At 49.6% G+C, this 14920-nt stretch overlaps 1 protein-coding gene across 1 annotated transcript in view; it reads left to right on the top strand.

Annotated features, from left to right (window-relative positions):
* Window positions 1–8017: 8017 nt before the first annotated feature.
* The window catches only part of LOC102369340 (immunoglobulin superfamily member 1-like), a 33535-nt gene continuing 26632 nt past the window's right edge, over window positions 8018–14920 (top strand). The window contains 3 exon segments of the mRNA XM_014517335.2: window positions 8018–8192; window positions 8598–8633; window positions 9288–9578. Coding sequence (XP_014372821.2) covers window positions 8162–8192; window positions 8598–8633; window positions 9288–9578 — 358 coding nt within the window. The 5' untranslated portion in view covers window positions 8018–8161.

Below are 14920 nucleotides of genomic sequence, written 5' to 3' on the forward strand. Positions count from 1 at the left end.
ATCTGGGGGAACGTTTGTTCACCAGAGTGCCCCAAGGGATGACGAGGTCGAATGGTCACAAACTACTTCAAGATCGTTTCAGGCTGGACATAAGGAAGAACTTCTTTACTGTCTGAGCCCCCAAGGTCTGGAACAGCCTCCCACCGGAGGTGGTTCAAGTGCCTTCATTGAACACCTTCAAGATGAAACTGGATGCTTATCTTGCTGGGATCCTATGACCCCAGCTGACTTCCTGCCCTTTGGGCGGGGGGCTGGACTCGATGATCTTCCGAGGTCCCTTCCAGCCCTGATGTCTATGAAATCTATACTGCTGGATGCTCTTGCTTGTAGAGAGGTTGCAGCTCTGCTTGAAACTTGCTGGAGTCTACCATCCACCTCAATCCCCTCTCTGGCTTGTTCAGACCTGGGCTTATATACTTCTGGCCCTAGGCCTTCTCACAGTCACCTGATGTTCATAGTCAGCTGGCCAGCCTAAGGGCTTGGCCCTTAACCCCTGCCCTGCTGTCAGGCTGTGCTTTGAAGAATAGCATCTTAAAGGGGCCACCCTGCCTTCTAGTAACAGGGCTTGGGTTCCCTGTTACAGATCCTCAAGGTCTCTGCTCTAGGAGCAGGTGGACCAGATGCCCAGAGCCAGGCTCTGCTCTGAGCCCTGGGGACTAGGAACAGAATCACTAGAGAGCTTCCCCAGCTATCAGGAAGCAAAGCTCCTATAGTTTGAAGGCCAAGGGAAGAAAGACCACAGCACACATGGGGGCAGCAGAATAGAGAGGCCTTTCTTAAAAGGCTGCCCCTGTCTTGGGGACAGAAAGAGCTGGGAGCTTTAGTACAAGGCAGGCACTGGCTCAGCAGCCCCTCACCCTGACTCTTCTGCATGCTTCCAAGACTCAGGGAGTTCAGGTGATATCACCTGGGAAAGGCCACCATGTTCCATACATCCTACTGAGCTGGGATCCCTCTCTCATCCACCCCAGATATGAAGGTGCTGCTCTTCTGTCCTCAGAGAAAGAAAACTCTGCAACCTCTGGCATGTGGCCAGAGACATGGTGCACAGGCTGGTGCACGGAGCAGGATGTTTGGAGCCCCTGGGGCAGCTCAGGTCCTCAACCCCTGGAACAAGGCTGGGAGCTTGGTGCAGGAGGTACTGCATGGAGGGTGAGAGACCCTGGGAGCCGCTTGAGGTGGCTCTGGTCTACAGCTGCTGACACAGGGCGGCAGCTCAGTGCAGACAATGCAGCCCAGAGGGTCCAGGAACAGACAGAGCCCTGGTGCTGCACAAGGCTGTCCAGGCCCCCAACCCCTAGCACAAAGCGAAGCGTCCACTACACACAGCTGTGCCTGTGGCCCTAAGCCAGGATGGCGGCAGCAAAGTCGGGCAGCAGGAAAACTTGGCAGGGACAGAGCTTGACCTGAAGAACAAGAGGCAACCCTCTGGGACTGCAGAGTAGTAGTAAGTTACCCTGGAGAAAGGGTCCCCATAGGGGAGGGTGGGAGGCCCCCCAAAGTGGGTGTGGTATGTGTATATATTATAGGGTTTATTTTTTTGTAAACTTGTACATGTGTCCTTACCCTTTAATGGTTTTGTTGTGATAAACCTCCTGTGTATAGTTAAATAATTGATTGACTGGACCTGACTCTATAGGGGACGGAGGCAGCTGCTGGGCTGTTATGTCCCTCCACAGCACACTGTCCTGCCAATAATTCCCTCAATTGGAGCGGGAAGTACAAACCCGTGTACACCCAGGCTACATTTACATATGTTTACACAGTGAACATTAACCAATAACCAAGGTCAAACCCTAAATAACACTATTTACAACATCACAATACAACATTTCAATCGCAAAATATAAGGCACAAACATGAACACTCTTAATAACATCTATTTCCTTTAATATAGTCCCTGACCCATGACAAGAAATTAGTTCTTCTTCCAATGGGGTCCCTTGTGAGGGGTGTCCAGGAAGCACCAGGGGCCCCTCCCCTTAGGGCCTTGACTAGGATGGGAGCTGCTCCCCCAGCCCCTTCTCTGGGTTTGCCCACCCCAAATATCTTTCCCCTGTGGGACCCAAGGGCCCAAAGACTCATGCTCCCTGAGGTGGAGGCAGTCAGGGCATAGTTAAATAGGATCTACTCTACTAGAGCCCCTCTCCAGGCCTTTCCTGCACCACTGGGTTCCTCCCCCCCTGTGCCCCACTCTGGGCACTGAGGGCTCAGCTCCTCTCAGCTGCTAGCTTCTGGGTGCTGGGCCTCATGCTGCAGCACTACTATTTCCCCATGCCCTGGCTTTGGCATCGAGGGTTCTTTTAGCAGAGACTGGGCCCTTCAGGCTCCGACCTCCCACTGGATGGCTAACCCAAGCAGGCTCTACTGCTCCCTGGCTCTCAAAGCCTGGGCTCTGGGCATTGAACCGTGCGCCGTGATGGGCCCAAGCAGTCTCACGCTGCTCCCAGGGCCGGGTCTCCACGCACTGTCCCTGTGCACCATCAACAGCCCAAGCAGTCTTGCACCACTCCCAAGGCTGTTCCTCCAGTAGCAGCTTCAGGAGCCTTGGGCCTATTGCCCACTGAGGGAGAGCACCTCAGCTTTTCTCAACTCAACTCTTCTTGTATCCCTCACAGCATCTGCCCCTTGTTCTGGGCCCGCAGCTCTTTTTATATGCTCCAGGGCTCTGCCTCTGAAGTCTTCCAGACCTGACAGTTTACAGTCTCCAATCAGGTCCTGCACAGCTCTTTTCCCCCTCCCCTCAGGAAAGGGATGTGACTTTATTTGGGCTCCATCAATCAAAACAGCAGCATCTCAAGCCTGGGACTCAACCCAAGCTCTGAACGGTGAGCCTGCTACACAGAGATATAAATTAGGTCCCCTGTGCTAACTATGACTTTCTTACTTTCCAGAGGGAAAATGCAGGATGTGGAGACAGGGGCAGATCTAGAATTCTGAAAAGTGGGGGTGCAGATGGTGTAGCACATCATCACAAATAAAGCAATGCCTATTTTTCTGCAAGGGAAAGATGAACAATAATCTTTACTAATACATTAGGGGCCAAGGCTATATTATTCAGTTGAAAATTGCAGCAAAAACAAATATAATGTCACTGGAATGAGTTGAAAACAATCTACAGTACTGTGAAATGGGAGCTTCATTATCAAGAGCATCTAACACAGCAGAATTGCAGAACAAAAAATAGCTTGATTGTTGTAGCATCAACTGTCCCTAACCAGAGGACAGTGCCTGAATTGCCAGGCAAGTGAAGATAAAATAAAATAAAAAGAATTGGTGTAAAGTCATATACATATAGTATCATGGGGGTTTGGGGGCTATGATACCTTCAGGATCAGACTCTGGGATTCACGTATAATTTTGTTCTCTGTCATGTTACAAGGGGGATGTTCTGATAAACAAGCTTTCCCAGGGGAGATGCCATAGGTTGTACATGTCTAGGAAGATGGAGAAGCCCATTCTGAGGGCAACTGATGAAAGAAGATGGTGCATATGGAGCCAGGAACACAGTCTGGATGTGGTGCTGACTGTCTTCACTCTCCTTTTCTGCTTGAACAACGAATAGCAGGGAAGTAGGGGGATGGCAGGTCTGGGGGAAACAGGACAGAAGCAGATGGCAGTTTGGGTGAATGTGAAGAGGCCGGGCTGAGGGGCTGGAGGCAGAAAGGCTGTGCCCCCCGACCAAGAAGCTGGACCAGCAAATGGGGGTAGGGAGGTTACCCATCAAAGCCTCTACTCAGCAATGAGGGGAAACAAGGAAGCAGGAGGGATTTCAAAGCTGCCATTCTGTCTTCTCCCCTTCCTCCGTGACTTATGTCTCCTTCCCCTTCCCCTGTTCACTCTCCCCTTTAGCATCCTCTGTCTGCCCCTGTGTGACAGAGGATATCAGGCAAGATGGACCAATCGTCTGACCCAGTGAATGGTTGTTCTTATGACTCCTGTCCTCAGTCTCCTTCTCTCAGCTCCATCACCTCTATACCCAGGACACCTAGCATGCCACCCTCCCATTCCCTCATCCTTCCTCCCTGCCCTACAGACCCACCGGCTCTCCTTCAACCCCCTATCCAGTGCTGTCCCCTGACCCCACGCACTGCTCCCAGAAGCCAGCTCTACTCAGAGGGTCCTGGCTTCAGCCTTATTGGAAATCCTGGGAGACAGTGGCCATCCTTATTGAGGGCAACCTCACCAGCATGTTACACTGCTCTGCAGTGGGAAGGGGAACCATCTTCCCTGCACATGGCAGGGCTGTGGGGGGAAGAGACTGTAGGAGACCATGGGGTCAAATGAGGAGTACCAGCTCGAGGGGAGATGGGGCTGGGATGGAAGGATTGTGGAGGAGAAGCAGGGGCCTTGAGGACCCTGGTGGAGGAGTGTATAGGGTTGTGGGGTTAAAAGTAGAGAGGAGGTGGAGGGAACATCTGTTAAAGCTGAGGAATGAAGGCAAGATCCTTTTCCTGCCAAAACCCTTGCTGAGCCAGGGCAGTTTGGGCACTGCAGGGATGAGATGAAATGGAATGGGGCAGAGCCCCGCACAGCCATGGGATGGATTCAGCCTGAAATGCCTCCTCCCCCAGCTCTGGTGGGACGTGGGAGAGTAGGACAGATATGAGAGGACACTGGTTGGGGGATAGACAGGGGTGACAGTGGCCAAAACACACAGCAGAGTCAGGGTGAAAACAGAGTGTGGCTGTGAGGGATCAGGACGAGGCAAAGTGGGGGAGAGACAGGCAGTGTGAGGGGCCATGGGATGGGGCTGGTGAGGAGAAGGCATGATGGAGACACAGGCCAGGATACAAAAAGTTAGAGGTGGCAGGGGGTGCCCCTGGTTCCTGGCTAAAGGGTCTTGCCCCTCTGCTCAGGGTCAGAGTGATCACCATATTGAGGGTCAGGAAGGAATTATCCCCACAGTCAGATTGGTGCAGTCATGGGGTGGGGTTGTTGCCATCCTCTGTAGTGGGAGTCATGGCCCTGTACCCAGGATCTCTTGTACCCAGGATCTCTTGGGCATATATTAATAACTTTTCATAGAAGCAGGACATTGGCAGCTGTCATTTCGCTGCTTCCCCTCTGGCAGGAGAGGGTGTTATGTGTTGTGCTGTTACTTTATAAAGAGTTCAGATTTTGTATTTGTACAGGATGGTTTGGATAGGGCTGGTCCTGCCTCAGGCAAGGGCTTGAACTAGTCCCTTCCAGCCCTGCTTCTCTGTGATTCTGTGACTCCTGGTCCCTCCATCTCTAATCCTTATTCCCTGCTTCCCACCAAGAGCAGAGAGATGGCATTGTTGCTGGGGAAGCTGATGGCAGCTCAGTCATGCAATTAGCATAATTATACAAAACCAGAACCAAAGAGTCAGCTCAAGGGAGACTTCCCCTTTCTCTGATTCACTGACTTCCCCTTTCTCTGAACTGTTGGAAATGGCCAGCTTCTAAACTTATCCTGTTGCCATGACTGGAATCCACAATGCCCCCAGTGACGTGTCTTTCACCCAGTCCCAGATAATAACAGTTTCTGCAGTGTCACTATATGAGAATGACCTGTCCCTGGCCCTCAGCCCTTATGCTTCAGGCAGGAGCGGAGCCCAGCTGGGATCAGAAAAGAACCTCCCTTCATGGCTGGGGACGCCATGCTCATTGTGGTACAATGCAGGACTGAGGCCTCCTCAAAGCATCTGATATGCCAGGCGGCAGTTTTTCCAGGCTGCTTGGGGCCATGGCACCTAGGGCTTCTTGTATGAAGTACTGCAATTCCCCCAGTAGAGCTGGTCTCTGTACTAGCAACCTAGGTGTGTGGCTGAAGGAAACCCACTGTAACAAACCCCTGCAAGTGTCAGGCACGATCATTACAAAGTGATCAACAAGGCTAACTGCACTTTATCATGCATTAGCAGATGCATGATGAACAGGTCCAGGGAGGTGATGCTTCCCCTCTACGCGGCACTGGTCAGGCCGCAGTTGAAGTACTGCATCCAGTTTTGGGCACCATACTTCAAGAGGGATATGGAGAATCTTGAGAGGATTCAGAGGAGGCCACTCATATGGTCAGAGGCCTGCAGGCAAGGCCCTAAGAGGAGAGACTGAAGGACCTAGATCTCTTCAGCCTGTGCAAGAGAAGGCTGAGAGGTGATCTTGTGGCTGCCTATAGATTCATCAGGGGTGGGCAGCAAGGAATAGGAAATGCTCTGTTTACTAGGGCACCCCCTGGAGTAACTAGGAACAATGGCCACAAATTAACAGAGAGCAGAGTTAGGTTGGACATTAGGAAGAACTTCCTCACAGTAAGGGTTATCAGAATCTGGAATGGGCTTCCAAGGGAGGTGGTGTTTTCCCCTACCTTGCGGGTCTTCAAGAGGAGACTAGACAAGCACCTAGCTGGGGTTGTTTGACCCTAGTCCTCTTTCCTGCCCAGGGCAGGGGGTTGAACTCAATGACCTACCAAGGTCCCTTCGGACCCTAATATCTATGAATCTATTACAGTCAAAGGGGAGGTTTCTCACTTTTATATAGAAAGTCCTAGGTATTAGGGTCACAAGCCAACAAGCCAAAGGGAAAGGACAAATACAGGTAAAGAGTCATTCAAAGTCTAACAGCAGCAAGGTTCTTCATGTTGTGTAGTTTCCACTTCAAATGGCTATACCCTACACTCCTGAAAGTATAACAGCATACACTTAAAGGGCATGTAAACAGGTTGTGGTCAGTACCACTGGAATATATACATTCAGCACATGCAGTCCCTCCCCTCACCTCCAGTTTTCCCAGACATGTCCTCTTTTTGGACCCTCCAATCTCCATCCAGGCGGTTTTTTGAAATATGAACCAGTAACCATGATTTTGCTTCATTCTACTGGTGGGAGCAGAGAGAGGGTAATTGGAGGCAGCGAGCACCTGTGCATTTGCACAAATGCACATAGACATGGCCGGCATGCAACCAGGCAAGGTGGAGTTAAGCAGTATCAGCACCTGGATGCAGGTAAATCTGTGGGGGGACAGGGATTAGAGGGCCAGGGCTGTCTGGGGGGCTGTGGAGGTGGGGGGGTACATGTGCGTGCATGCATGCATGCATGCGTGTGTGTGTGTGTGTGTGTGTGTGTGTGGCAGGTTGTGTGGAGGGGGATGGGTGTGTGAGGCAGGGCAGGGGGCAGCTGGAGCTTGGGGAAGCTGACCTGGCGCTGGGGCTGGGGCAGGGCAGGGAGGACAGGGGGTAGGCCCCTGCCCCTCCAATGGGGGAAGGGGGCAAGGGGGCCTTTGAAGGAAGTGGGGAGTTCCATGGCTGAGCCAGCAGCACCAGGCCAGTGACCTTGCTCATGGGGCCAGGCGGGCCAGGAGACACTACCCAGGGGGGAGTGGCTGTGGTGCTGGAGCCCTGGGCTGGCAGTACCACAAATATCCTCTCTTTCCTCCCACCCATGCCACCAGGGCCAGACTGGCTCCACCACCTCCTACAGGAATTGGAGTCACCACACTCTGGCCCAGTTGGAACAGGGGCAGCTGGGGGCTCGCTCCAACAGGGCTGAGGGGGATGCAGGTCAGGAGTGAGAGGCACTGACAGGGCCAGGGGTTTACAAGTCAGGAGTGAGGGTCAGCAACAGGAATTGGGGGACTGCAGGTCAGGACTGAGGGGCACTAGCATAGCCTGTGGGGGTGAGGGACTATGGATCAGGAGTGAGGGGCACCGGCAGGGCCAGAGGTCTGTGGGTTGGGAGTGAGGGGCAGCAGCAAGGACAGGGGGGATGCAGGTTAGGAGTGAGGGGCACTGTCTGTGAGTTGGGAGTGAGGTATCCCCCTCGACAGGTGTCATCTTTTTTGAAACTGGAAATATGGTAACCCTACTACTCAGATCACATTTCCATTGCACACAATGCATTACATTACACAACATAGATGCTACGCCACAACTCCTGCTCCTCATGTGGAAGGGAAGAGACCCTGCCAATCTGCAGATGAGGATGTGGTTGGCTGGAAGTTACAGAGATCTGGATCTGCTTTAACCACAGCAGAGAGTGTAGAGAATAGCATGTGATGGGGAAGAAATGCACTGAGAGCACTGCTGGCTTCCTATGGCCACAGCCCCAGCTCACTTCCTTCTTTGGGCTCTGGGACGTCACTCTCCGTGAAACTGGGGACTGGGGTGTTGATAGTAGCAACAAGGTGCAGTGCATCCAGCATGGCGCCAGCTCTCACAATCCTCCTTCTGGGTGAGTTCTAGAGACATCCAGGCTACGTGCCTGTGGGACAGAGTGACATGATATCAAGGCCTGTGCCCATGTGGGAATTTGAGAGGAGGGCAAGTATCCATGGTCTAAGACCAGCATCTGTGTTTATGGGTGGGGGGCAGGAACCAGGGCATGTGCCCATAGGCGGGGGGCAGGAAGTGTGGGTCTGAGACCAGTTTCATGTGCCCAAATGGGAGATTGTATCCCTAAGACCAGGATTTGAGGGAAAGGTGGGAACTGGAAGACAGCAATTCCTGTGGATAAGAGCCCTGGAGCCTCTTCCCTCTTAGTTAAAACAATTTGGGAATATCAAGGGGGAAACAACATACTGAGTGAAAGTGCTTTGTTTGCTGGGATCTGGTCACTAATGAGCTATTTGCTTTCCAGGTTGCTGGCTGGCTTCTCAGAGCAGGGTGTGGGGAGGTGAGTAACACTGATTCCCCACCCTACATCACACAAGAATTTCTCCCCAGAGCTCAGGCCACATCTCCTGCTTCCCCCCTGTACCCATGGGGGTTATGGAGGAATTGTAGCAGGGCCTGGTTCACAGCTTTAAGCAGCAGAGAATCCTGCTCACACTGAGCTATGTTTCCAGCCAGCCATGGATAGGTACTGGAACCTGAGTATCCCAGTCTGTACCAGGGCTCTGGGCACCTCTGATGTAGTCTAACAATGCTCATGGTTTGTGCTGGTCTTATACCATACCTGGCATGGTCAGGGCTGGGCTTGGGCTACCAGATGCTCTTGCACTACAAATCATAGGTAACAATACTCTGCAGTGCAGCAGTTGGAGGTCACCCACCATAGAGTTGACTTCATTTGCTCCAAACCCAGAGCAGCAGGGTCCTCGCAGCTTGGTTTCTCTGCTGGCTTGGCTGTGCCTGCAGAGCTGTGAGCAACCAGACGACCTCTGCAGCAGCCAGGACCTGAGATGAACCAAAACAGCCACTGGTCAGGCACAGTTCAAGGAGGGCATGGGCTGGAGTCCAAAGGAGGCAGAGATTTAGACAGAGGGCTGGAGCAGGGGAGATGGGTTCATGTCTGTCCCATGTAATTATTGTCTCTCTTTCAAAGCAGAGCAAAAATACCCCAAACCCTTCATCTCTGTGATCCCCAGCCAAGTGGTGTTTCTTGGGGGAGAAATCACCATCCTCTGTGAAGGTTTACACCATGACGTGAAGTTCTATCTGTACAAAGATGGACGTACACCCTGGTCACAGCAGGAAGTACGTGGGAGGAACGTGTCTGAATTTCCAATCATCAACATGAGCCAGGAAGACGGAGGAAGCTACACCTGTGACTATCACCCCATAACAGCTGAGAACCACTGATCGCATCTCAGTGACCCTGTGGAGCTGGTAGTAAGAGGTGAGGGGCCCAGCTCAACATCCCCAGTCTCTGCCTCACCCTGAGCCAGATCCTCAGCAGGTCTCCATGCTGAAGACTGATGCTCAGAATGTGGCTCCACCCTAAGTCCTGTAAGCCCTGGAAAGAAGATGTTCCTTGTCCAGGGCTCTTCCTGCTCCATATTTCCCTCTACACCCCAGGGTCAGGGGTCCTCCCAAGTGGGAATTACAGGGCAGGAAGAACTTTCTTAGGGCTATATATTGATTACAGAGTGAGGAGAAGATGTGTGTGGTATTATATCATAGCACATGTATTTACTATAGGGCAGAGCTGCACAACCCTGCCCACAAGCCCACGTGGAAATCTGAACACAACCCAGGTGTCCTGACTCCCATCCCGGTGCTCAAACCAACCTACCCCATCCTGCCCAGAGCTGTGAGTGGAGAACAGGAGTGCTGGAATTTGGTCTCCTTATTGTACTCACTTTGTTTATTTAGCATAAGCAGTTTCGGTATATTGTTTCAACCACCTTAAGGCAATGTTATCACCAGTGTGAAGAGCTTGAAGGCCACCAGGTAGCATAGTAAATGGACATGAGTCAACAGTGTGGGACGTGGTTTGAACTTGACAACAAATGCCCTTGTGGACATTGCAAAGACCCCATTGCTATAGGTTTGAGGCACTGTGGCTCTGTCCAGTTCAAAAACGGTTGAGAAGTGCCCAATAATGACATGGCCAGTTAAATCCCGATTGACTAATTGTAGGATCAGAGATGATGTGGTGATTGGTTGGTGCTTGTGCTGACCATTCTTTGTGTGATCAAGTAAGTAAGGAAAAGTCAAATGGTTTTGAAAGGATGGACTATATTGGACATCTTGAAGGAACTAAGCTATTGGTGGGTAGAATATGGCCCAATGCACTGGAAGCGTGGAATTACCATGAAGTCTGGCTAGTAAATTTACTTAAGCATTTGTGTGACAGACTTGAGGGGGAGCAATATTACTGAGGACTAGTAACCATGGGACTGGAGTGGGGCACAATGTGCCTAACACAAGACTCATTGTAACATGAAGCTGGGTGCCCACTAATTAGCTGTATGATGAACTAGCTCATGCAGGGGCACAATATTCTGCAAAAGAATAACACAGTGGGATGACAGATGAACACAGCATGGAGGTATTAGCACCCCAAATGGAGCCTGTGAGTTTGGCAAGTAGGTTCTACTCACTGAACACCAGAGACCTAAAAATACTGTCATTCTTATGCCCACTGCAGGTGTGTCTACACATGCATTTATGCCAGCTTTAATTTACTGTGTTGTAAGTGGGAATAGGCTGGCACCTACACATGTAGGCATTAAAGCACATTAATACTGTGCATGAACTGACTTGGGACTAAAGTTAGTCCCAAATCAGTCCACATACACAGTGTTACTGTGCAGTAAGGTGTCTACACATGTGTTACTGTGCAGTAACTAATCAGGTGTAAATTTGATACCTGCATGATGCAGGTATCAAATTGATACTCAAGTTAGCATAAATCACCATATTTTCTGTGCAGTATGGGAATGCACGTGTAGCTGTGTGCCCGTACTGCGTAGTAATTTCAGTCACTGCACAGTAAATGCACATGTGTAGACGTGCCCTGTGTGTAGCAAGTACTCAATTCTCAACCCTATCACCAGCACAGCTGGCTCTGAGGTGTGTGTATATTCAGCAGATGGAGGTGTGAGTAATATGCATGCAACCCAGCCTGTGCTAGATTTAGTCTGGCTAGCTCAGGTGCCTGCAGCAGTATAAGAGAGGCAGCATTGAGGTTGGTTGGGTGAGCTGCTGGAGCATGAGCCCAGGGCCCCCTTGGCTTGTGCAGCCTACACTGAAGTACCTGCCCCTGTGTCCTATCTACTACAGGTGCAGAACAGGCTACACTAAATCTAGAGACACTTCACCTGTCCTTACTGGGCCACTCTAATTAAAGCACCCCACCCCCAGAGCACATGTTAAAAAGCCCAACATGGCCTTCCTTGGGGTTGGGAAAGCAGAAACAGCCTAAGGAAAACACCTGGTTCAGCAAGAACTTTCATTTAACCCCATTATGTGATCACTTAATGTGGGAAATGGGCATCAAATCTGGGGAGCACAGAGCAGTTAGAAGTAGTTCTTACAGACCAGGTAAAGGATGTCTGCTATAGTTTAAACTGATTCTGTCAAGAGAGTAGGACCACTCTGAAGAGAAGAGGGCCCTTACCACCTGAAGAGCATAAGGAGGCTGGTAGAGGGGACAGATAAGTATTAAGGAGCCAGAAAACTGTTGCCTGTGCTAAGTCCATGGTTTTTGTTGTGAAGTAAAATTCTGAATGTTTGTTCCCAGACCTGTCTTCTGAAGGTGTTGGCAGGTTTCCTTTGAATCTGAGGACTATGAAGTCAGAGATGAAGCGTTTGTTCTGAGACAAGTGTTCTTCCCCCTGGTATCGGGGGGGGGGGTTGTCCTTTATCTTTTTTGTCTGCAGGAGTTTGTTTAGAAGTGTAGTTATGGGTTGGGTTATTTTCACCATGTAGTGAGGGCATTTGGTGCACTGGAAGAAGTGGATCATGTGTAAGAGGCACGTGCTAGGATCCCTGGTTCTGATGGTTTTGTCATCTTCTTCATTTTTGATCTGTTGACAAGTTTTGCTTTTGTTGTTTAGTTGGGGTCTATTTTCATTTGTTTTTGTGTGATTAGTGGACAGATTGTTTATGGTGATGTTTGATTCTGGGGGTGTTGTTTGAGAGTGGGTGTATGGGACTGGGAATATTTCTTTCAAGGAGTGATCTTCTTCAAGTATAAATTGTAAATATGTAACAATCTTTCTCCTGACTGGAATGAGACACAGCAACTAGGGGTGTGGTCAGTGGAGGTTCTCCTTTGGTGTAATAGTAGGTTTGTGTGGGGTATTTGGGTGGTTCATTAAAAGCTGTGGGTGCCTCTCTAGTGAAGGGCCCTTGTTGTTTAAAGGGTAAAGGTGGCTTGTAGACTGCTGAGTCAGATGTCACATGCTCTCCTTAGAGCAGATGTGGTGGTACCTGAAGGCCTGACTTTAGATTACAGCTTTTTTGGTGTGCTTGGAAGGATTAGTAATTTTGGAGCGATAAGTGGTATGGTCGGGGGGGGGGGTTGTGTACAGTTTGTAGGATGCCATTTTGGTGTGCAGTACTGAACTTGGCATATTGTTGTAAGAGTATTCCAAAGAAAGGATGATGCCAGGGTGATAGTTTTTGAAGTTTTAGTGGAAATCGATAAGCAAATCCAGGTGTTCAGGATCAATAGCAAAGATTCAGAAGTACACAGCATTTTTTTCTAAAATCTTTCTTCATAAACCACTTTCTTCAAGTTGGCATATTGGGGAGAGTAGGAGGCATACTTTTTGGCCATTGTTTGGAGGAAGTGTCAACAGTTGAAGTTTCTTTGGGTAAATCTGATATCTTTTATTAGACCAACTAAAGAGTTGGAAAAATTTTTCTTAGCAAGCTTTCAAGTTTAAAAACCCTTTGTCAGCATTAGGGGTCTGCGAAGCAGGTCCTATTCGATTCGGATTCAGCCCAAATCGGGGACAGTGATTCGATTCCTTCATTCAGACCACTGTCCCCGATTCAATTAGGCCAAATCTGAACCTGAAGATTCGATACCGATTCAGAGAATCAGTGATTCAGAAACAGCTTTAAAAGTTCTTTCTACATACCTTGAGGTAGCAAGCGCAGCTTGTGAATGCTGCAATGCTGGGGTGCATGAAGCGTCCCATAGGAGTGGGCCCCCCGCCTCCCCGGACATGCTCAGCAGCAAAACCAAAAGTGGACCAGAAGTACTTCCGGTCCATTTCCAGGTCTGCCGGGGAGCGTGCTGGGGGGGCCCCCTGCGCCCCACCCCAGCTTGGCTGCAGGGGGACCCCGGGTGTAGGTATTACAAGTCACATCTACACGTTCATTAATGGGCTGTAATTATGACACATTAAGTTTAGTACCTGTAATAACGGGTACTAACTTAATGCACTGTAATTGGTGCTACTGCACAGTAGCGGCAGCACACACTTTTTTGTGATGCTAATGTGAAGTAGACTAACTCTACTGCACATTAGCACAGTTTTTGCCTACTGCACATTTAGCATCTTGTATAGATGCACTCACAGGGAGGCTGTGATGCCCTTGTAATGTAGGATGTTTGTGTAGAAGCTAGTGCTGTCCATGGTTGCCAGCATGACCTCCTTGGGAAGGTAGGTTATGTTGTGGATTTCTTTGAAGTCTGTTGTATCTTGTGGAAACATTCTCTTTGTGTGGTGAGTACTTTGTGGATGGTTGCAATGAATCATCACTCAAAGAACACATTTCACCGATCCAGAAACTGCCTTTGCCTAACAAGAGCACTCCACCAGGGAAACAAACCATATTCACATCATCAATGAGTCACCAGGGCCTCAGAACTTGTGAGGTCTCATCTGGAGTGTTGTGTTCTGTTTTGGGTACCGTACTTCAAGACAGCTCTAGACAAACAGGAACAACTCCAGAGGAGAGAGACAAAAAAGATTTGAGGTCTAGAAAATGTGACTTCCAAAGAAAGGTTGGAAGAAGGATTATTTAGTCTAGAAAAGAGGAGGCTGAGGGGGGATTTGTTAACCATCTACAGATACATGAAGGACAATTATACAACAAGGGAGTGATAGACTGTTCTCTGTGGCTACAAGAATTAACAATCTTATATCAAAGCAAAGGAAAATTTAGGTTGGATATTAAGAAGGATTTTCTAACTCTAAGGGTGCTTAAGACCTGGAATAGATCACCTAAGTTCTCAACCTTTTTAGACTCAAGGCACCCCTCAGAAAATGACAGCTCTTTGTTTACACTCATCTCTGAGGTCCCTTCCAACCTTAATTTTATTATGATTAAATACCCAGGACAAACCTACTACAACATAAAAAGGAAATCAGAAATCTTCACTGCCCACACTCCCTTTGCTGTCACATACCAGCCTAAATCACTGGAAAGACTATTAAACACCTACAACCTATACTGCAGAGAATTACACCTTAAATGACATATTCACAATCTGTTTACTCCCACTTTTCAAAAACTGCTGGAAAAAGCACTACCAAAAGCTCCTGAACCAAGAATCAACTGTGACTTATGAAACCATCAAATCCGTCCCACAGCATCCAGTAAGGGAAGCATTTGCCAGTCCACCTACCTCTCGAAGTCCACCAGGCAATAAAACAGATGAAGAATAACAAAACCTCTGGCCCTGATGGCATACCAACTGAGGTCTTCGAAGTTTGTGGGGAAAGTATGACCAGCAAGCTCCACACACAGTTTCTCAAAATCTGGACTGCTGCAGAA

The sequence above is a fragment of the Alligator sinensis genome, unplaced genomic scaffold (assembly GCF_000455745.1).
Source record: "Alligator sinensis unplaced genomic scaffold, ASM45574v1 scaffold647_2, whole genome shotgun sequence".
In the NCBI taxonomy this organism is placed as follows: domain Eukaryota; kingdom Metazoa; phylum Chordata; order Crocodylia; family Alligatoridae; genus Alligator; species Alligator sinensis.